The 24,935-nt window shown below is 33.9% G+C and overlaps 2 protein-coding genes across 4 annotated transcripts in view; both read right to left on the bottom strand.

Moving 5' to 3' along the window:
• The window catches only part of LOC118282405 (calpain-C), a 60,640-nt gene that overhangs the window by 18,874 nt on the left and 16,831 nt on the right, over nt 1–24,935 (bottom strand). For all 3 annotated transcript variants that reach the window (XM_050704283.1, XM_035603474.2, XM_035603483.2), the window contains exon 3: nt 20,273–20,342. In XM_050704283.1, coding sequence (XP_050560240.1) covers nt 20,273–20,342 — 70 coding nt within the window. The remainder of the gene's footprint in view (nt 1–20,272; nt 20,343–24,935) is intronic.
• On the bottom strand, nt 420–7,397 carry LOC118282394 (eukaryotic peptide chain release factor GTP-binding subunit ERF3A). The gene has a single exon (XM_035603462.2). The coding sequence runs from the start codon at nt 3,906–3,908 to the stop codon at nt 1,719–1,721; it is 2,190 nt and encodes a 729-aa protein (XP_035459355.1). The 5' UTR covers nt 3,909–7,397; the 3' UTR covers nt 420–1,718.

Here is a 24,935-nt window from a genome sequence, read left to right as displayed (position 1 = left end):
TCCTACTTTTCATCATGATTATAAAATCATGAACCGGTCGTGGTCTCTATGGAATATATATCTTTAAAAATGCTAACAGTAACATATTCTTAAGTAATTCACATTTTACATGACATTGGCATTTTGACCACCAACCACTAACACAACCACGCGGACGAAGTCGCGGGCAAAAGCTAGTAGAAAATAATTTTGATCAAAAAAACATTTTTATCAAAAAATATTTTAGAAATACAAGACAGTGAAACTTTCCTCACATTAATTTTATTGAAATAACTACTATGAATAAAATTGATATTTAATGAATTGTTTTAGTTATGATTTTAGTTATAAAATAAAAAATAAAAGTAAACATGAAAACTACTTATTTACTTGTTCATACTGATATATTTGTGAATCACATTCATAATTATTATAGGTACGTAAATGTTGAGTAAAATTACAATTTGAACATTTTAATAAGTAATCAATTTCAATGATTATTTTAATAGTTCATGTCTTACATAGAATACATACTAAGTAATATACTAGAAAAACCTAATTCGTTACATGCTACCATACACAATGCTTTGTTATTATTACTACATACTACATGATATACTTCTGTACTAAAGTTACTAATCAATATTTGCAAACATAAATCCATCGTAGGCCGCATCATCACTTACCACCAGGCAATATACCGGCCAAACGTCGACGCGTATTTACAAAGTGTCAGTACTTTAAAAAGTGTACTACAAAATATACGCGAGCAGTTTCCTACGGCTGCCTTCTAGCCATGTATACAATGTAAATACGCAACGTCGACCCATCATAAAAATATTTGTCTTATTAAATTATATTATTATATATATACCTACACTATATATATCTGTACACATGAATGTCAAACAACAATGATCAAAAAAAATATTAGCGAAACTACTTACAAGCTATATGACAAATACTGACTTACAGATACAATGTTATATTTTAATTAAACATTAGCAGCATTAATAATTATGCTTTACATGACAATTAATTTAATTAGCGTTGTTTAAAACTTAGTGTTTCTCATAAAAGTATTCACAAATGATCCGACTATTTTGAAATTTGTCGGATTCAGAACTCGACAAAAAAATTTTTTTCGGCGTGTCTGTTAGTAATAATCAAATAACCAGTTTTCACTACGTGCGTATATATTTATACATACATGCACAAAAAATATATTTTATACAATTTTTATCAGTCTGCTATTCTCTAAAATGGCTGGACCCAGATTGACTGGTCTTTTATTGGCAGGTAAGGCTTAGACTACTTTTATTAGTCACAAAGTCCGTCATCCACGCGAGCGAAGCCACGAGCGGCATCTAATTAAACATAAAGATATTTACAATATTTTACATAAAATCTACGTTCATGAAATAATTTACCTATGCCTATTTAACCTTTCCTTAAAAAGCAATATTTTTTCTATAGGAATATTTAAAAAGAAAATCAGTGCACACGTTACATTATTATTGTTTACGTAACTATCATATCTAAACCAGTTTATATTTAAAAGCTACAATTTTCAAAAAATAAATAAATTTTGATATATTTTATACTATTTTAAAATTAGGCATCATGAAGATATTTTTACAAGTAAAACTCAGTCAACTTACATTACCAATAGGTATACAAAAATTCATTTGATCACTTTTTACCTTGTACATCAAAATTTGTTCGTCCTAACTGTAAGTTTACTCAATTACTTTTAAAACCTTTCCAATGGCTACAGTTTTGTCTTCATCTCTTAGGGTAAGTCTACCTAGTTGATTGAATGTTTTAAAAGGTTCTAAACATATAATTCCGGAACAGGCTATTCGGACTATAGCTGTCTGTCCCTCTTTAATGTATCTGGGACGGGTTATGGACTTTTCAGCCGTTTTTTTGTCTATTAAACAAAGCAGGGCCTTTATGGATACTTCTTCAACAGCACAATGGATATGCATTACTGCTGAATATCCAGCACATATGATTGATTTATGCTGCAATATTACCAGTTGTGCATCGAATACTCTACCTGTCGTTATAGGTTGAGCAACATCACAAAGTACAAAACCAGTGGAAACATCACCTTCTTCAATACTTTTTATCTTAATCTTTACATTTTCCCCACATGAAATTACGGTGACTTCTATATCATTAGACCATAGCTGGTCTACAGTTACATGCAATCTGTTAGGCATAAGTAATAGAGTAGTTCCTTTCCGAGTTTTACCAGATTCTACCTTTCCCATGAGAACAGTCCCCATTTCTTTAAATTTGTCTGCAATGGGCATTACGAAATACCCATCGTCTTTACGACTGAAAAACGGTAGTTCATCCACAAATTGTATAAAAGACGGTCCTCGATACCAAGGACAGATATCGCCAGGTACTTGATGAAGAATTCCATGTCCAGTTTGTCCCGAAACGGGCATAAATGCCAAATCGGTTGGCTCTGTAAACCCAATTTGTTTGAGAAACGGTTTCAGTTTCTGTTTACACTCATTATATCTTACTTCGCTCCAGTTAACAGTCGGGTCGTCCATTTTATTTATAACGGCAATCATATATTTTGCTCCAGCCGTTCGGACAAGCATGGCGTGTTCTCTAGTTTGTCCGCCTCTATCAAATCCCGTTTCAAACTCACCCTTCCGAGCGGATATCACCAACACTGCTAGATCTGCCTGTGCCGCCCCAGCAATCATATTAGGGACGAAACATTTGTGGCCAGGAGCATCAAGTATAGTGAAATGCTTACTTTTGGTTGCGAAGTGGGCTCTGCCTACTTCAACAGTTTTGCCTCTGTCACGTTCTTCTTGACTTGTATCGAGTGCCCAAGATAAATACCAGGACTCCCTAGATTTTTCTCGTGCCTCTCTTTCATATTTTTGAAGTGTTCGTTGGTCGACTATTCCCATTAATGACATAATTTGTCCACCAATAGTAGATTTACCTGCGTCTACATGTCCCACAAAAACTAAATTAACATGATCTTTTTTGCTACGACGACTACCACGTGTCATTTTAGTTTTAGTTTTATTGTTCTTTGTTTTATTTACAGCGTTATTTTCAGATAAAAGTGAGACAGGCTTTTGACATTCTTCTTCTAATATAATAGAAGAAGTGCTAATATTTGCATCTTTATAAAATGCACATGTGGAAGCTGCAGACGCTTCTTCTGATAAAGTGTGAAATGTAGAAGCAACTTCATCAGGCAAATGTGTTTTTGCAAGGATGTCATGTTCTATATACATAGGTGATAATTGATTTCCTACCTCCATGGCCTCCGGTGTAGTATATTTTCGCATTTTGGATATTTCTTCAATTAATCTTGAATTTGTTGCCATTTGCTTTGATACCGCAGAGTAAAAACTATCTGACGTAAGTACATCGATACTACATGGTAATGATGTATCCATAATAATATCAGAATCAATCTCAGTAGATGATTTTGGTGTATTTAGAGATATTTCAGTCGATCGTTGTACATCTTCAGGCGTGAGTCTCATATAATCTGTAGGTATTTCTAATTGATTTTTATAATCCGTATTAGCAATATTAAAATAACTTTCCGAGATTAGTACATCGGTCGTGTTTACTATGGGTGGTTGTTCGTGCGCTTGAGAATTCTCTTGTCGCTTGTTCAAATGCGTATTGTCCGGTATATGAATAGTTTGGTAATCACACATTTTTTGGTATGTGTGAAAAAAAGGGTCTGTTATGGCTACCGACGAGAAACTTAGATTTGCAAATTGGTGACACAACAATTCGATTTCTTTATTTCCTTCATCAGAAATCGATGGCGTTTCTAAGAGTTGCAGTGATGGTGTGCTTTGCTCGTAACTTTCTATGTTTGTTGCGGCACTTAACCCATATTGTTTATTTTCGTCAAAAGACATCATTAGTTCAAAACCTTAGAGTATACAAAATTCACTATTCACAGATTTTTCAGCAATTATTGCGAATTTTATTAACAATTCACGTCACAATTAACACAACACCACATATTGTTTGTTGAGTAATAAATTAGTCTTCATCTTATATGAAGCCTTTGTAACCTTAACAATCCAGTCACTTATATTGTCACTAATAATAACTTTTCACATACTTTTCACCATGACTTGTGAACGGAGTAGACAATAAGAAACACTTTGCTACTCAATTTTTGACAGTTATTAAAAAGTATAGGTAAGCTTCCGAACGATTATAATCTGTACAATTATAAAGAGTATGCTCCAGTAAGTCTGGAGACTCGCGTATTTTGATCGTATCGTATTTTTCACGAGAACCTTTTTCCGCGTTTCGTTCCCAGCCAACACTGTTTTGAACTACACGATCGACGTGAATTATACTCTACGTTTGGCATTACAGTGTTGCCAGGACATTCTTGTCAAATAACACGATAAGCTTGCCGAGAATATGTAGGTCTTATTTTTGCAAGGTAAGTTAATGTTAGTCAATAGTAATTTATATATATAAGTTAAAATGTACTGTAATAATTGTCAACAAAATGTAAAAGTAAAAATATACGATCTATAATTTTTACGAGCAAAGATTTGTAACATAATCAAACTCCAAATTATCATATTATAAAGTTTATGTTTCTTGACAGGTCAAATTCAATGCATGTGCAGTTTACTGCATTGAATCTGACTATAAATCTATATCTATACTAATATTATAAAGAGGTAATGTCTGCAAGTTTGTATGTAATGGGTAATCTCCGGAACTAATGATCCAATCTCAAATTTTTTTTCACTGGTGGAAAGCTATATTATTCCTGTACATGTCAATAAAATAATTTATAGCCTATAGCACAGGCTATAAATTATTTTTTTAACATGTATATTAATCGAGCAATCACAACTTTTGTCTAGCAAGTCGGACAGAAATAGCTCATAAAACAGAATAATATGCGTGCACTGCCTAAACAGTTGCTTAAAATTGAAAACAATGTACGGCAATCTGGTTTGTCTTAATGATTTCTACAAAAAAGTCCGCGACACCATATTTCTATCTTTTATATTTTAGCTTTTATAAGTCTTTTATTGTTACAAACAAATTTCTTTCCGGCTTACTTACTTTGGCTGATTTAATTATTATCAAAATAAATTATTTCAGTATCACAAGGACATCATACAGATAAGATTTGCCATTTACAGTAGGTATGTCAATAGGTCATACAGTTTCGGAGATGATTGGTGTTCATATGTCATTATCAGTTAGTTTTTGTTGGTTTCGGTCGTTTCGTTTGGTTGTTTGTTTCTCTGAATTGTGAAATAAAAAAACGGAAATTTCAATTACATCTATTTCGGTGTACGTTTCGTATGTTCGTACTTCGAAATAATCGGCAAATGTTGTAATTTCTTTACGATTGTTTAGTATAATTAAGGCGGTGGTCGAGTTGCTCTTTGTTCATATTTTTTTTCAAGTCTGTGTAGTTTGTTTTCTAATAAAGAAATGAGCATTCCTAAAAGAAAATCGCAACTGTCCCGGCAGACGCCACAGACAAGAGCAGCTCGAGTACGCCTTACGGAAGAATGTGCTCCAGAAAATGAGTAGCGCCTCTCGAGAAATAGAGAACATAATATTTCGCAAGCACGCGTTAGAGAATCAAGAACCTGTGAGTACACACATCCTCTATAATAAAAATCCAACAGTTACCTTTAGCGGCAATGGGTCAAACAAATCCACTGAAACGACCTCAAACCGACGAATTGTAGCTGGTATCTGCAGTAATCCGGCTTGTTGTCTGCTTTATAACGCTGGCAAGCAGCACAACACCTAACATAGTCAGCAACGAAAGATATCATTCCTAACCAAAAGTAGCGAGCTCTGATACGCCGCAGGGTTCTCTCAACACCGAAATGACCTGCGGTGGGAAAATCATGGAAATCAACAAGCTCTTTCATGACTCGCAAGCACGAGACGAGCTCCGGAGGACTCCGATCCGTCAAGGGGGCCCTTCCCCTCCTCCTCTACGATCGTCTTCAACTCGGGGTCTTTGAGTTGGTTATCACGAACGTCAGTAGGTGCCCTGTGCGGTATATCTACAGTCACTAAGCATACCTCGCATCCACCTGGGTCCTTTTCACAAATGGCGGGGCGGCTTAGCGCGTCTGCAATCACGTTCACCTTACCGGGAGTGTACTGTCTGTGTTTAGGAGAGACGGCCCGTATCATATTCAGGAAGTGATAAGTCTCAACACTTATGTTATTGAGGGACTTACGCGAGCTGAACACATTGGACGGTACCATGTGTCACACCTGACACCATTCGTCGGCGACATCGTGTCTCCGGTTCGTGAGAAGCGCAAGCGTGGTTGACCCCGTAAATTGGATGCTAGTCCGAAGGCAAGGGTTCGAACTAGAAGGGGAGTGTATGTGCAAGAATACCATACGTCGCGTCGGTTTCGTGCTTTGTATAGCGAGTAGACTATTGTGAGTGAACCTAATTGTATCTTTTCTGTGTGTTATGTGATTGTCACTAATTTTATGTAATAAACATTGTACAACCCTTAAAAATGTACTAAATATTTTAATAAATTAGTGAACCATTAAGGATACATTGTTTATACCTATCATTAATGTTGGCCCGAAATTTTACCCTAATTTAGGGAAGTCTGTTTCGCAATAACTGGCAACCCTACCACCAATTTAATCACAGATTGAATATTAGTATGAAGTGGTTGCGTATGACAAATTCTGTACTATTTCGGATTTTGGCGATGTAAATTATTTGCAAATGTAAATAATTATAATATTTTTATTCTGATTTACCTAAGTAAGCAGCTTCACAGACTAGTACTATTACTAGTTCTAATTTCAGTTTCAGATTTAGTTTCTCATGTAGTTGGTGAAGAAGTGTAATGTAATATTATTATAATAAAAAACATTGTGAGACTTGGCTAATTTTTCACAAAATTGTAAACAGATAAGTTGTTTAATGTAATACTAGGTATGTACACTATATCTGTAATATTAGGCATCTATTGAGGTTTTAATGAATAATTTTGTTTATATGAGGCTTACTATGAGGAATTATAATAGTCATTTTAAGCTTTTTAGTTTTTACTTTTTATTTTTATTTTTTGGTATTTTAAGTCGGTTTTTTAAACGCAGTTTTTGTATATAATACACTAAGTTAAATATTAGACACTGCTTTGTTATTACTAAAAAAATAAGATAGGCATACTTTTAAGTACGGTACCAAAGGAGTTTAATATTAAATAACAAACAAGAAGTAATAAAAGCAAGACCAAGCTATACAACAATCTCCTTCTGTTATTTATTGAAACGTTTAAACAAAGTAAATAATATTTTTTCATTACTCTAGAGCACGTACAGAACAAGCCGTAGTAGTTCTTCACCATTGAAGACCAGCCGATTTTACTTCCATTACTGTTAACTTGGAATCAGAATATGAAAAAATTTAATTACACTTATAACTGAAATATTTTGGATGGAAAACATAACCAGGACCCTGGGTCAGGGCCTAAAATTATTTCATATTCATATTCATATATTTATTTGCATTCCATAATGTTAACAAAGATGTTTAAAGAGGCTTAGAGCTAAGTACAGATCATGGACTCTGTTAGGGCACAGCAAAAGTAGGCATTACATTGTTAGGTTTATGTTACATAATTAATATATATATACATATATATATTCGGAGAACATTATTTATTAATTTAATTATTATATTAGGCATTAAAATATGAGATTAAATTATATTTTTATCATCCAGGTATTCTTTGACGTTATAATAACATTTGCTTATAAGGATTTTTTTAACTTGTTTGTAAAATACATGTATCTTTTTTTCATTTCTCAGCGTTTCAGGTAATTTATTGTAGATTTTTATAGACATCACTAATGGGCTTGATGAGTGTATTTGTAATCGGGATGATGGTAGGTTTAAACGTGTTTTGTGTCGAAGTGTGCATCTTGTCTGTATGTCTTCACGTGTGGTGTAGAATTCTTTGTGCATGTGTGCAAATTTACAGATTTCCAGTATGTATAGGGAGGGAAGAGTTAGAATGTTTAATTTTATGAAATGTGGTTTGCAGCTGTCCGTTTGTTCTATATTAACTAAGGTCCGAATTAACTTTTTTTGCGTTGTGAATAGAGTTGGTGCGTCGGTTCTATTTTCCCCCAATTTTTATACCGTAGTTTAGCCATGCATGTGCATAGGCGTAGTAGATAGTTAGGGCCGTTTTTAAGTCCGTTGTCTTTTTTACTTCACCGAGAGCATATAAAAATTTTGACAGTTTAGATTGAATTTTTAGTACGTGTGACTTCCAATTTATGTTTGTGTCTAATGTCATTCCTAGTAATGTAAATTCGTTAACTTGTTCTATTTTGTGGTTATAAAAGAGAAGTTTAAACGTAGAGGCTTTTTTTGATGAGGGTGAAAGGTTATATACCTATAGATTTAGTTTTTTCAAAATTAATTTCAAGGTTGTGTGCGCTCATCCAGGTTATTGTTTGTGTTAATATATATTTTTTAGGTTAGATTCTATGTTTGTGATATCATGACAGGGGGTGATTATCGATATATCATCAGCGAACAAAACACAAGGAGCAGCTCCTTCTATGGTTTTAGGAAGATCGTTTATATAAACGAGAAAAAGAAGGCACTAACACTTCCCTGTGGTAGGCAAGTGGTGAGGCACTTACTGTTTTGCTATCGGAACGGTACCGTAGGTTTGAAGTTCTTTTGTTTTGTCATTAAAGTATTCGACTTCTACATATTGTGTTCTATTTTCTAGGTAGGATTTGAACCATTCATGTGTTTTCCCGCGGATACCTATTCCATAGAGTTTATCTAACAATATCTGATATTGTACCTTATCATACGCCTTAGTCGTTAGAGTTAGTCAAAGTCAAAGTCAAAGTCAAAGTCAAAGCATTTATTTCAATTAATCCTAAATTAGGCACTTTTGAAACGTCAAATTGAATTGTCCGTCAGTCTGTCTGTCAGTGAAGCTAGGCGCTCGTTCCAAAGTGTTGCTTCGAATGGAGAAGAACGAGCAAGAAACTCCATCGTTACTCTTTTCAAAAAATGTTTTTTACAATATCTCTGATACATTATTTGATCATTTACCTATTGTATATATATGTAGGAACAATGTAACGACAATACGACGTCAAAACTATGGGACAATAAAACCAATTTGTAAAGAATATAAATTAAAAAAGCGGGTTGTTTCAAACATAGTGCCCACATATGTACACTTACAATTTTGAAATAATGCTTCTATACAAATAAAAAATAATCTTTAATTAAATTTTTCAATTAAAAAAAAAAACATAAATAACTGCTTGATGCCACAGGATCCCTAGACTACATTGGAATAAATTAGTACTTTAATTCAACGTGTAACTAGTGATCGTATTAGAGCATTGTCTAGTGTGAGCGAGTGTCCAGTGGAGCCGGACCAACATGCTGCCACACATTTTTATCTTCAATATAATCTGACAGTTTATAATATGCCTGTTTACACAGTTCACGCTTTATACAAGATTTAAATTTTTTCTCGTTCAGATTCAGTATGGTGGCTGGTAGTTTATTGTAACACTTAACACAAAATCCCATGAAGGATTTCTGCACTTTGGACAATCGGAATTGCGGTATAGCTAACTTATTTTTACCTCTCGTATTAAAATTGTGTCTGTCGCTCCTTTTTTCAAACAATTGTTGATTTTTTCTCACGTACATAATATTTTCGTAAATGAATTGAGAAGGCACTGTAAGAATGTTTATAGTTTTAAATAGTTCTCTCAAAGATTCGCGACGGGGCAAGTTATATATTGCTCGAATAGCTCGCTTTTGCAAAATAAAAATTGATTCTACATCCGCAGCTCGCCCCCACAGCAAAATGCCGTAAGACATTATGCTGTGAAAATAACTAAAATAAACAAGCCTTGCCGTACCTACGTCCGTTAGCTGCCTAATCTGTCTAACTGCATAAGCAGCTGAGCTTAGTCTCCCCGAAAGTGCTTTTATATGGGGCCCCCATTGTAATCTGTCATCTAATGTGATACCCAAAAATACAGTCTCCTTAACAAATTCTAACTTTTGTCCGTTCAAAGCAACATAACATTCGTTATTTTGTACGTTTGGCAAGCAAAATTTAATACATTTGGTTTTTTTCTCATTAAGCGCCAAGTTATTAATAGTAAACCACTCATAGACTCGAAGAATGGAGCTGTTCACGTCGTCAAAATTATTCGTACGTCGACCTATTTTAAAAATCAGTGATGTATCATCTGCAAACAGAACCATTTTTGGTTCATTTTCGAATATGAGTGGCAAATCGTTTATGTACACTAAAAAGAGGAAAGGACCCAATATTGAACCTTGAGGAACGCCCATTTTTATCTCAGACCCTTGTGAATTAACACCGTTAATATGAACTTTTAGCTGCCTATCTCCTAGATATGATTTCAATAGACGGAGCGCAGTGTTTCTAATCCCGTAATGATTTAATTTCAGCAAAAGTGTCTCGTGGTCAACGCAATCAAATGCTTTAGAGTAGACCTATTGCGTATTTTTTATTATTAATTATATTAAGGGTTTCTTGAATGAATTTATATACAGCTAGAGTTGTTGACCTATGTTTGCGAAAACCATTTTGGGAATCATTGAAAATTCCATATTTCTCACAGAACGCGTACACGCGGTTGCACATAGCTTTCTCGAAAATCTTTGATGCAGTTGGTAATAGAGCTATTGGACGATAGTTGCTAGGGTCTGTTTTTTCATTTTTCTTATGTAGGGGTTTGACTATTGCTGTTTTGAGCTATTCCGGGAATACTTTCTCTTCGAAAGATTGATTTATTAGTAAATAGAAAGGTAAAGTAAGTTCATCTGCACATTTCCTAAGTAACTTTGGTGGGAGGTCGTCTATACCGTGGCTGGTTTTATTTTTTTAATTTTTTATTAATAGATTTGTTTCATATGGGTGTACAGGACTGAGAAACATTGTATTTTCGGAAGTAGAAAGTACGGGATTGTATTTTGGTGTGTTTGTTCGTATTTGGCTTTCTTCGCCGATTGATGTAAAAAAGTTGTTAAAAATGTTGGCTATTTGTTTGGGTTCGGAAATTATTTTATTGTTTAGCTGCAGTCTTAGGTTTGTTCGTTCTTTTTTAAATGTTTTGTTGGTACGTTCGTTAATTATACTCCACATTGTTTTTACTTTATTATTAGATTTATTGATTTTATTAATATATTGTATTTTTTTTGCTGTAGTTACAATTTGTTTTAATATTTTTTCGTATTTTCTGTAATAATTTGTTATTATTGGGTTTTTTTTGGTAATATCATTTCTTACAATATATTGGAAGTGATCTTGAAGTAGAATGCAGACGCCACCACCTCCGCACGTGTTTCTACAGTATGACGCTGCGATGTTATATCCGCTGAATTGTATCATGCTAAGTTTTTCCTTGGTTAGCCATGTCTCTGTTATGCATATTGCGTTATAGATTGGGTTTTGTTCAATGAATGCTTCCAAGATGTGTTGTTTGTTGTTTATACTTTGAAAGTTTTGAAACAGAACTTTAAATTGTTGGCCTTTGCTTGCGAAAGGAATGGTTGTTTGTACAATCGTCGTGTGTTGTTTTATTTGGTAGGTTGGGTTGGTATATGTTGTTATCTACGTTGTCTTTTATGTAAAAACTTTCATCCTTCTCATTATTGTTGTTTTCTTTATTAATTATTTGCTTCCCTTCGATGAATAACTGATTGTTTCGGATCACTGCATGTAAACCTTTATTTCTAGCTTTCATCATTTCTTCTCGCAAGTGTTGTCTTTCTTTACGTGAATTTTTGTCTAAATATTCAGATATGGATATTCTTGTGTCTTGGAAATAGTGGCCGTTATTCAGTATGTATCTTACCATTCTTTTACTTATTAGTTCTATTATTAGTGGTCGAGTTCTCGCACTGTTCCTGCCTACTCTGTATATGTTTTCTATATAACCTGTTAGATCTATTTGCAAGATATCTCGAAACATGTGAATTAGCCTGTCATGAAGTAGATGTTCCGGTTCCTTTGGATATTCAGCAAAGCCGTAGATGACAATTTTCTTCAAATTGCTCTCAGTACAATGGATTATGGCGGGAGTGGAATTATGTTTTATTTCTAATATTTCTTGTTTTAGTTTTTCATTTTCTCTTATTAAATTTTCTATATTTATTATTATTTATTTATTTATTCATTTTCCATATAAATTACATTACAATATACTAAGCCCCACAAAACCGTTTACTTGTGTTTACTTTTTCTAGTTCTTGTTTTCTTTGGTCGTTTTGTTTAGATAAATAATTAGTTTTCAGTTCAAAATATTCTGTGAGCTTTGAAATTGCTTTGTTTATTTCTATTTGAATTGTACTCCACAAGTCCGATATTATGGATTCATTATTTTCTTTTAGACGTATCATTATCATTTCGCTTAAATTTTGTAATGTTAATTCAGTTTGTATTTGGTGTCTAGGCTTTTTTCCAGGTGTTTGGAGTGTGTCGCCTAACAGACTTTCTTCTAAACTTGTGTCAGAGAGATTTGGGTGTATTTTTGGTTTCCTTATTGTGATGTTATTGTCTTCATTAGGTGTAATTACCTGTTGCAATATCATACTTTGTGAGCGTACGGGAGTGTCTGTGTTACCGAATTTGGGCATTTTACATCGGCAACCTTGACATTTCCATGTTTTTTTCTGTTCTATGGTCATTGAGGTTTTAAAAAGTGCTCGGGGGATATTTGCGCACTCTAAATCGTACCTGCAATTACATTGCATGCAGATTAGGTGTTCACTGGTGTGAAGGTTTTGAGTACATCCTGCACATTTCTGCTCCACTTTATTTTCTTTTGGTACTCGTGCTGCCATCTTTCGGAAAATAGCGAAGTTTGTTACTTGACTTGACCTCACTTTGTTTAAATGGATAATAGATGGCGCTGTTTTGTATTTTATAACAGGTGATTCTGGTTTCTTTGTTGTTGTTTTTTTATGTTTTGAAGATGTTATGAGGTAGTTATGTATTATAAAATTCCTTTTATCATCATCATACCTTATAGGGTCCGTACAAGTATTTCAAGTTAGCGTCCTGGTTCAATAAAATTTCATACGTGGACAATTAGTCAGTGATCATGTAAATAGTGCTCTCTCAAAAATAGTACACTGGTTTAGTGCCAATAACTTGCTACTTAATGAATCAAAAACTAAATGCATTAAATTCACAACACCAAATGTTAGACATGTCAAAACCAGCGTGCTAATCAAGGGCGGGGAGTTGGACCCTGTAGATTCAGCTATCTTTTTAGGTATAACCCTAGACGCTAAGCTACAGTGGGCCCCACATATAGATAAGTTGTCGAAAAGGCTCAGCTCAGCAGCATATGCCGTTAAAAAAATTAGTTATTTCCATAGTATCATGTCATATGGTATTCTCCTGTGGGGAAATGCTGCTGACATTCAGTCTGTCTTTGTGCTGCAGAAGCGAGCCATTCGATCAATTTATAATCTTAGTCCGAGGCATTCTCTCAGGGAACTATTTAAAGAAATTAATATAATGACTGTTGCCTCTCAATATATCTATGAAAATATAGTGTATGCTCATAAAAACATAAAATTATTTAAAAAGTACAGTGATATACATACACAATATCAACACTAGAAATAAAAATAAATATGTTGTTCCTACTACTAGACTTAAGAAAATAAGCGGTTCGTTTAGATGTCAATGTATACGCTTTTTCAATAAAGTTCCCAGCCATATTCAAAGTTTAAACCTAAGTAAATTTAAAAATGTTATTAAAGAAAAACTTTGTAGTAAAGCTTTTTATAAAATAAAAGGCTACTTGGAGGATAGTCAGGCTTGGGAATGAACTGCTATAATGTCCACACAGGTCTTGCTGACATGTTTGAAACATATAGTTAAATTTTTTATACAATTTGACATTAACATAATTTGACATTGTTTTAAATATTTTTTCCTTTTATATTTCCTTTTAAAATTGTTAGTTTGAGGACCGTGTGAGACTTTTGCTAGTCATTTTATTATTAGTAAATTATATTCTGACAGTTTGAGCATTTGTGTGGCCTACCCAAATGTTCTTTTGGTTGGTGTTGTTCGTCGGATCATTCTGCAACAGCCGTCAGCTGAGCTGATTGTAAACTGTCACATGCGTGCTGCCATCTGAACAGGTCCGCTCAAACTGCTGTGGTTCTTTCCTCAAAAGACCACTACAGAATCAACTTGCACGGTTCTCCGACATCTTTAATTGATTTTGTCTGGACTTTAAAAGAGACTATGACCTCTGAGTTTGTTTCGGCATTTCTTCTCAGAGTAGTCGGATAGGAAATGCCGGCCTCATCTAGTTATTTAAGAGATTGACGTGTAAAAGTGTTATTTTATAACCTATTTGCAAAATAAATATCATTTATCATTTATCATTTACAAAAGTTGCACTGAATTAATTTGTTATATTGACACGGGGGTCCAACTACATGACATGCACAATGACAAGAACCTAACGCCGATTGATTTTTACATGAAGTCCCTTGTTTATACAGACGGAATTGGCCGTGCATCGAAATTCTTCTCCGAAACATATTTGAACATAGTGACGAAATAAGACGCATATTCAGCCCAAGAGTGAACGTCATAGAGATAAGGAAGCGTGTTCGGGTATGTATTCGTCATAGGGGAGGTCACTTTGAACAAAATTTTGCAAATAAAGATGTTTTTGAAATTGCCCTTTTCTCTTTACACTCTACTTATCATCAATTAATTCATTTGTTTTTGAGAATATTGTAAATAATTTTACGTTTCTGTGTAGCTAATAAACCAAGGAAGTTTTTCTAATAGTTTGTACGCTTAGTGTCATATATTTTTTTTGAAATAAATCTAATTTTCTATCGACCAAATTAGTGACACAAAACAAAATTTGATAAGAAATTACTTGCTATTTTAAAACTAATGATATTTCTGCCATTATTAGTATAATTACAAATGATAACTGATGTATTGGCAACCGATTAAAACCAAAACTTCTAAAATCCAACCAGTATTTTTTTATTTACTGATGTTTTTGTAATCAATTCGGGATTTTTTTACAAAAAACGAAAATGTTGGATATCTCAGAAACTAGCCACTTTCCGCCCAAGGACCTCAGGGCTAATTTTGTAGGAAATTAGTTGTATTATCACCTCCCGAGAGGAATACGTCGAATTCAAAGTCACCCTGTATATAATGTCTGTACTCCAACTTGTATCACTGAAGGTAGCAGTTCAGCACAGTTTAAGTCACTTTTTAGAACTATTCTTTCACTTTAACTATTTATTATTACTTTTTTACACGGAGTTGATGTTTGTTTACGCACAGTAGCGCCCTCCTCCTTCATTTCATACTAGCTTCCGCCCGCGACTCCGTCCGCGCGGATGTCGGTCTTCGCGTGGATGTTTTATTTCTCCATTTTGAGTAACTCTGACAATGACATCTTATAAATATCTATTGGACCTCAATACCGCTAGGCCCATAGTAATTAAGGAGATTGAGCTACTGCTGTTGAGCTCACTTTCTGTAGTATAAAACTGAAAAATTAAGTTTTTTTTCTAGGTATTTTTCCAGCATAAAAAGTATCCTAATTTATACCCAAGATAGTAAGGTATAATTATACCAAGTTTCATAGAAATCAAACCGTTACTTTTCACGTTATGCCTGAACATACAGACAGACAGACAAAACATTTTTAGTCACATATTTGGGTTTGGTATCGATCCCCTGCTATTTATTTTTTTAATATTTTCAATGTACAGAATTGACCCTTCTACACATTTATTATAATATGTATAGATTTCATATTAAGTATGACGTAGGTAAATGATAATATTTCCATTGTAATAAGTGGTGTACATTGGTTTAAATACGTCATGTTTTGCGGGATAAAATACTTTTTTTTCATAAAAAATGGGTTTGTGTACCTTTTGATGTTTTTACAGAGAATGTGTACAATTCAACAATCATAAAATACACGTCGAAAAGGTATTAAAAAAAATGTAGGCAGACGGTAATAAATAAAATGCTTTTAAAGGTCATTGGGCGGAATCCGACCCGGTCGCGGTCACAAATGAAAATTATATCAAACTAGCTACTTCGGCGCGGTTTCACCCGCTCTGCTCGGTTCCTATTCATCGTAGCCTATAACCTTCCTCGATAAATGCGCTATCCAACACAAAAATAATTATTTGAATCGGACCAGTAGTTCCTGAGATTAGCGCGTTCAAACAAACAAACAAACAAACAAACAAACAAACTCTTCAGCTTTATAATATTATAGTATAGAAGTATAGATGAAAGAGTATAAATTTACTTAACATTAGGAATGATTATTATTTTTTAATCCATGGGCCAAAAATACCTAGTTAGAACCAAAAATAGACAAAAATTAAATTGTAACCTTGACATAATTCCCAAATCGCTTAAAGGAGCTGAAAATTAGCATAGATGTTAACTACAAGATTATAAATAAAATGTCAAAAACCTCCATCGATTCGACTTTTAGAATAAATATTCAAGTCAAGAGGTCAAAATTACGGTTTTTTCTATTTTTCTCGAAAAGGGTAAGTTTTATCGTACAAACATGAGAGTTGTAGATCATACAATTTTCTACTAAAATAAGTCATCACTTTTACTCTAACGACTTTCCATTCGTGAGATATCACGGTTTTAAATAAATAGATCATAGCTTACATATGTCAATGAATTTCACTCGCTACTCCTTGAATATTTTTTTTTCACCAAAAGTGAGATCAATGGGGATTGGGGATTTTTGACATTTTGTTTATAATGATGTACTTAACCTCTATGCCAATTTACAGCTCTATGCGAACTATGTTAAGGATATTGATCACGCCAAGTAAATAATTTTGTATAAGTTTATTTTTCTCCATACTCCCACATCCCACATGAAAGCGACCCATACCATGATAAACTAGACACATTTTATTCATATATCCTGATAATTTCATTTCTGTCCGCTGTGGGTTTCTTTTCCCATACTATTTGCCCGCAATTTTATTGTTTTCGATACAAAATCTTTACTAAGTAATAGTTTAAGCATTCATTAAATGTATCAATAAGGTATAAAGTGCTTATTTAGCTTTTTAACGAACGTCCCCAAAATTTTCTCTAAGCTTATAATAATACATATTTTCTTTACGCTTCTTTCTAAGCGAAACGAAGTTTATTGGTACATAATGCCATTAAGTACTTTTATATGTATAAAGTTTGATGAATATAGATTTGTTTATTGTAATAAGTATAATTACATGTTGTATAGTCATTCTATTATTTACATATATCTACATTCATTGTGTGAGATTTTTTTTATAAAAAACGCGCACCAATATTGATAGTTTTAAAATTGAGACCTTTAAATTAGACTAGCTTTTGCCCGTGGCTTCGCTCGCGTAGAATTTGGTCTGCCACATTAAGTTGCTGCCTGCTGAAATTTATGACGGTTGGGGCGGTGGCTGGGTAACTGGCTGCCGTGCAATGTGTAGCGGATTCGATTCCCGCACGGAGCAACTCTTTGTGTAATCCACAAATTGTTGTTTCGGGTCTGGGTGTCATGTGCATGTGAAATTGTATGTTTGTAAACGCACCCACGACACAGGAGAAAATCCTAATGTCAACGTTCTAAAAAAAAAGTTACGTGACAGTTAAGTACGTGGTTTTTAAAATACTGATATTTTTTTAATGTACCTTCACACCGTACATCCCAGATTTCTAACTTCAAAATTAGTTTCCATACAATCTTTGAACTCCTATACCTAATATTGAGAGGGTATCTCTTGAGGGTGGAATTATCTGAATTCCTTTCTAAGTGCTCATTATTTTTAGCTAGAAGTCTGCAAATTTCAAAATGCTAAGTACAGTGGTTTCTTCATCAATCTTTACCTGTATAGTGTATTTATAAAAAAGTAGGCTTAAAATTATCCTATCCAGCACAAGCGGATTACTAAACACTGACAACTAAACAGGTCGGACCAATGTTACTTGCATTTAATCACTACATATGTAGTATAAAACAAAGAAGCTTTCTTTTTCCCTATGAATGCTTAATTTTTTTAAAACTACGCAACGGATTTTGCTGTGATTTTTAGGGTTCCGTACCCAAAGGGTAATACGGGACCCTATTACTAAGCCTCCGTCGTCTGTCTGTCTGTTTCCAGGCTGTATCTCATAAACCGTGATAGCTAGAAAGCTGAAATATTCACAAATTATGTATTTCTGTTGCCGCTATAACAACAAATATGAATAAGAATTAAATACATATTAAGGGGGGCTCCCATACAATAAACGTGTTATTTTCGCCGTTTTTTATAGACAATGGTACGGACCCTTCGTGCGCGAATCCAACTCGCACTTGGCCGGTTTTTTTAATAGATTTTGTAATAAAACTTTACAGTTTCTCACCCCCTATTACATGGGACTTATATAACACAAATGGTGAAAAGTGGGTGTACATTGTATAGTGGCATTACGTGCCGTAATGTGCACCTCTGCCTCCCCCTTCGGGGATAAAAGGCGTGACGTTGCGTGTGTGTATTTTGTAATAATTAAAGAATTATATGGTACGTAATTGGAATAGGTATCTGTGTTAATTTATCTGTGTTTTTACTGCAATATACTCCTGTATACTATGTTATTTGTTTTTTTTGTTCAGCGTAAATAAGAAGATTTTGGGATTTAGAAACACGTGAGCAAGCTACGTAAAGTTGCCCATGGGAAAAACAGGGTGTGCCTAAATGTATCCCCGCTAGGTACTTTCAAAGTTTGCCCTTGTGATTTATTGATGGTCATAGAAAATGCAACTTTAAGTGGAAACTGTAAAGTTTGAAATTAAAGGTGTTAGTTAAGTTATTGGGTATTATTGGGATGCGTGGAATAAGAACATTTTCACCCTTCGCTTCTCCAGTTAAAATTGTTGCCTTAACAATATGCCTGCCTAGTTCCCTGACTCGCAATCTGATGCCATTACATAGTCTCGGGGCGACCAACTTAACGTATACTGACTTTTAATTGGAGCTTAAGTGATGACACCCCGGATAGCTCCAAAGAGTTAAGAAACTCCAACAGAAAAAAAGGCGCTCCGTTCAAGTCAATCATATCGTTATAACTTTTAAACTATTCGGCCAAATTACTTAGTGTGAAAGACAAAGTTTATCTACATTAAATACTTAATGCAAGAAATGTATTCATTTTGATAAGAGTTTGATAATAATTTTTTTTGGAGGGGGGAAATCATTCAATGTCTTCTCCCGCCTTGGGCGAGGCGAGAGGGAGTGTCAGACTCTTACTGACTAAAAACCACTCCGTTCCTACTCCTCCCTTTCGAGCCGGAGCCACAGTAAATCCGCTAGGTAGTCTGCAGATCCGGATCAAGCATCTGCCCTGGTGGCGTACCTTTAGTATCTTATTTTAATTCAAGAACACGGCATAATTGCGAAATACACCAATATTAAAAATATCAGTGACAACAGTATTATGTACTGACGTATTTTTCAGTCTCAACGCTTATTTTTACTGAATTGGTGTTAGAGTACGCAGCATGGTTCGCAGACACGATGCCTTCCTTCTCTTAAGAATTTATTTAATTTCTACTTATGTAGATATTCAGTTAGTTTTAGTTAGTGGTGAATTATTTTCGAGAAAGTAAAACTAAGTAACTTTATTTATTTACAAAAACAAAATGTTTTATTTCTTCGCATTGCAAACATTCGCTTTAACATTTTATTAATATATAAAATAGAATCAGGCGTTACTTTGCGGAAATCCATGCTACACTAACGATACATTCGATTTTTAGTTTTAATTCCGCTTATACTTACATTTATTTTTTAACATGCGGTGTGCAGCACCGCCCTCCTCGCAATTAAATTCTCATGCAGCAGTTAACATAAAACCACACAGATAACATGCAATATACCACTCGACATAAACGAGAAACGACTAAAAAATATATGTATAAGCGGAATTAAAACTAAAAATCTAATGTATTGTTAGTGTGATTTTGTTAATACCTCCTCAACTACTGAGACGGTGGTAAATAAATAGATACCTATCAAAGAAAGAATTCCCTGATTTTAAATCACATGTACATAGTTATTGCTAAAATCGCAAAATGCAAAAGTTTGCTTGGAAGAAAACTAAAAGTACCACCACATTTGCTGCTTAGCTGTTTTACTTACCTAATTTGCCAGGTATGACATCAAATACTTCGTTCCTATCATGTATGAACGAAGGATTTGAGTATATTTCCTGAAAATAGAAAGAAAACATGAATTAAAAAATGTTTCATCTGTATCTAAGAATTGACTTCCCCTATGCTTATTTACTCTTTGGAATTGACGTCTACATCCTTGGGTGGCCATCTTTAATGTCGTAGTTAACCCGCGGAATGCAATGTTGCCTTGCAAAATTTTATAGTTCCCTGTTTATGTACCGTATATTTCCATTAAAATAAAGTTTTTAAATTTCAATGTGTTTTTGAGTAGAGTAGTGGTTAAAGAGATTTATGAAAGAACTTTTAATACAAAATGTCAAGAATTAGGTGAAGAAGTAATTAGGACTGATCAGGCAAACCAAAGCTATTTATTTTACCAGTACATATTTGATTAAAATAATTCCTAACATATTTATGAAACCTGCATACAATTTTATTTGCTATGGATGTAATTTTATGGAGTAAATTGTTTTCATATAATAGGACATTTCTTTGTGAATACATAATTATGATATTTAAGTATTATTAGTACCATGATTAATGTACATTTAGTTTACCAACTAAATTTTTATTATATTTCTTTATTTTCCCCGTAGAAAGGTAACACTGACAGAAATTGTACTGTTCATAACAACTACTCATTGTTTCATAAAATTACTACAAGAAAAACATAATTATGCAAAAGTCATTATATCCTTTTACTAATTTTATACCTAAAATAAATCAGACACTTTTTTTTTATTTCCTTGAAAGATAGTTTCTTAATAATTGGTAACTCAAACTCAAATCCCTCTAATGAATGCTTTATAGGTTAGTTACGCCATCTATGATTTTACAAATGTAGGTACTATAAAGCATAGACCTTACCAGCTTAGACCAAAATATTAACAAGGATGAGAGTAATATTGATTAATTAGTTTCAGAGAAAATGACTGTCATTAAATGTAAAAAAAGAAAAACCACCACATGAAACAAAAATCAAATAAATTAAATAAAACCAATTAAATAGTGTTCACAGAATATAAAAGCGCATACTAAAATAGTTGTGACTAGGGACCCAATAACCCTAACCATCTGACAGTAAACAGTATGAAATGAGCTGCCATCTAGATGTCACAGAGTTAAAACAAAAGTACTACCAGCCAGCTTTCGTATCTAAACCCTATTTTATTTATAAGTCTCTTTTCTGCAACTGCAACGTCTTTTGTGTGTAAGTGCTCATACATGTTTCATGGACTTTGCATTCACGATTTCTATGCACATGGTGCATTGAATGCTTTGCGCTTAAGGAGTTTTAAATTATGACAGAAATTTTAACCCTTACAAAAACGGGACAGCCTTGGAAGGGGGACAGATGTACAATGCACATGAATACTTAATACGTAATAATATGAAGGTTACAAATGCCACGAAAGTTTAGTAACTCCTCTTTATAAGGATACTTGTTAATTTCGCCGTCCGCCCAATGAACTGATGTGATGAGCACCTTGTCTGCAGGTGGGCGGCACTGACAAGGTCGACCACCGGTCCACCACCCACTGACAACGCAATGCCTCTTACTTTTCATACATTCCTTTTGTGACACATTTTTACTAACTCGTTTTTACCGGCGTGTTGGTACCTACTTGTTGACGGGGAAAGTGTTGCTAAAAACAACTTTATTTCATTCAAGACAGATATCATTATTATACTCGAATGACTAGTTAGACCAGTGGTCGTAAGCGCGACCACTCAGCATATAGCCTGGGTGCGATCTACGGTTCTAGTAATGTTGTTTCCCATTTTGTTGTTTTGACAATTCTCAATAGCATTATTTGGAATTCGGCTTGGAGTCTGAGAAAATAATATACCATACATGGTATTTTACGTAACCTCCAAGAACTATCACTCATAATACAAACGTCTGATTCTCTTTATTATCTACAAGATTGATAGATTAGCTCAAGCTAAAATTTATGTAACACATGTTTGATACATTTCACATAAAAATACACCAGTTAAACTCAACCAGAATTTACTTATTTTCTAGCTACATAGTTTAAGTATCAAATGACAAAAAATATGTAAATGACACGATTTCATGATCAAATTTTATATTTTTGATAGTATAATTAAAATCTTGATGAATTATTACTTAATATAGCAGAGCAAGTTTCCAAAAGGCATGTTTAATTGGTTTTCGAATCATTAACTTGTGATGATTGTGTGACTAATATTTCTCAAAAAGGTTGACGCTTTTGTACTAACGAATTTCTATTAAATCCTATTCGATTACGAAAAAAATATTAGGATCACATATAAAGCGATACCACACGATTTATAAGTAAATACTAATTAATCTGTTACTGTCGTAGGTGTTGTGATGGGCCGGAGACGCGGGATAGGGATCGAACCCTACCAACGGGAAGTACCAATGTGACTTTTTCCTAGTTATAATGATGTACCTTCTAAGATTACTTGTGGTACCAAGCGTCAATGACCGCAAGAAGGCATAGCAAGGATCTCCACGGACGCGTCTTCCGGGCCCTTCATGGACCCAACGTAGATTTTCTGGCATCCGTATCTTGGCTACGATTCAGTAATCTCTTTGGAGAAACTGAAGTATTTGTCTGTTAAATACTACATTTAAAAATGTAATTTTAGAGAATTTTATTTAATAAATATATATAATATTATATTATTGCTTTATTATATACGTTACAGTCATAGTGATTAAATAGAAATTATCGATAATGACTGGTCATTATATATAAATGCCATGTTCACTAGACAATGTAATAAATTAATCACTTTATCTGGACATTATTGATAATAAGGAGTCCAAGTTAATCAAAGTAATAATACAATGTGTAACTTAAAATGTCACAAGAGGCTTACTTGTAAGAATAAAAATTAGTCTTTAAGATTAAAGACTAATTCGTTTTGCCATAAATTTGATTCGCATAACGTTAGTAGGCCTAATGACTTATTTAGGTAGGAAATGATGGTGGTTAACTTGTAGTGCCCTATACATAATTCTGATCAAACTAATTTGCTATAGTTTCTGTAACAATTAAATAATAAGTTGGTTAAAATTTAATATGCTGTGCAACAAAAGTTAGTGAGAGAACCGAATTGCTGCTGAGGCTGGTCGGCGAAACCGGCCAACAAGCCGAAGCTGCGGTGGTGAGCAAAAGCCGTCTGCGACGAATGGCACGCGTGGGTCCGCCGGAAGGCCGCAGCGCCAGAGCCATGACAGAATCCCTGCCTGCTGCATGCTTGTTAGCATGCTGCTCGTGTTATTACATTATCCAAGTATTCGAAGATATTGTATTAAATTGCTCAAACCTTCTCTGTGCGAGAAGAGGCCTTTGGTCAGCAATGGCCACTTATAGGCTGTTGATGTGTGATGTGATGTGGCTAATCTGTTTATTTGATTTAATAAACACATTTTTAAAAAGGAATACACCCTTTTCTTGCTGCTTTGAAGGTCGTTGCTATCGGTTCGGAAAGACCATCGACAATTAAACCGGTAAACCAACACACACTGGTGTGTCAGTTGTTGTTGTAGATATTGAAAACAATAATACCAAACTTTGAGGACCAAAATATTGTCAGTCTTTGTTTGAGTTAAGTAAGAAGACACATTGAAAATGTGCCAAAGTATTGTCACCTGAAATTGGACTTCGCTCAAAGAAGTAAATCTGTTGTGTTTTAAACTTTTGAAAGTAAAACCTGAGTTTGTATAGTGAGTTTATTTAATAAGAGATTACTGTAATCCTTATAATGACCTGCGGTCTAAAAATAACCGAATAGGTATTGTATCGATACGTATGTTGTTGTATTAATACCAAATAAAATATTCATTACGAAATCTAGACAAACAAGTTCTTGACTGGTTTTTGTTACTTGTGTATGGCAATAATGACGTCACACTATCGCTATTGCTAATTGCAACGGTTTCAAACTTTCAACGGCTTTACTCAAAATTTATTTTGTAACATCCGACTTCATCCAATTCGCATAATTTTTTGAAACATTTCAGGACCTATGAATAGTCTGTACTTTTTAATTTTTTATATATTTTTGATTTTAAGGAGCTTAAACATACCACATACAGTATTTAGAATACCAAATGAATTTCCACATAAAAATGAGCCAGATGCTGTGGCAAAAAAAAAATATTTCGTTACAAATTATCGGCATTTTTATAACATTTCCCAGAAAATAAAAAACGTGTCAAGGGTGAACTAAGAATTAGTGTGTAAATAATATAAGTGAGGAAATGTAAGTTATTTTAATTTGAAGATAGTCATGGTGCGGATCGTGACTGACATTTATGAAACTTCAATGAGATATTTTCTTTAAAATTTTAAAGCGCTATCTTTTGGAACTTAATTGATTTTTATAGGTCATGTTCGAAGTGTGTTGCATAATTTATATAGGACAACACTAAGGGTCATCGCACATAATATAAACGGTAATGACACTGCACGGTGGCGGCTTTGGTAACTATACGAAAGTGCAGCGCGCTGTCAGCAAACGGGTGTCACAATTTACACTATTTTTTAATGGACGTTATGAAATATATCATACGACATAAGATTTAATGTTCAATTTTTTTAAATTTAAATGATATGTTTATTGTT

Source organism: Spodoptera frugiperda, chromosome 25, assembly GCF_023101765.2.
Source record: "Spodoptera frugiperda isolate SF20-4 chromosome 25, AGI-APGP_CSIRO_Sfru_2.0, whole genome shotgun sequence".
Classification (NCBI taxonomy): Eukaryota; Metazoa; Arthropoda; class Insecta; order Lepidoptera; family Noctuidae; genus Spodoptera; species Spodoptera frugiperda.
Note: the sequence above shows the minus strand (reverse complement) of the source record. Positions and strands in the feature narration are given on the sequence as shown.

Bases quoted from the DNA above. Each gene is read 5' to 3' on its own strand.
- LOC118282394 (XM_035603462.2), bottom strand. From the start codon at position 3,908: ATGATGTCTTTTGACGAAAATAAACAATATGGGTTAAGTGCCGCAACA.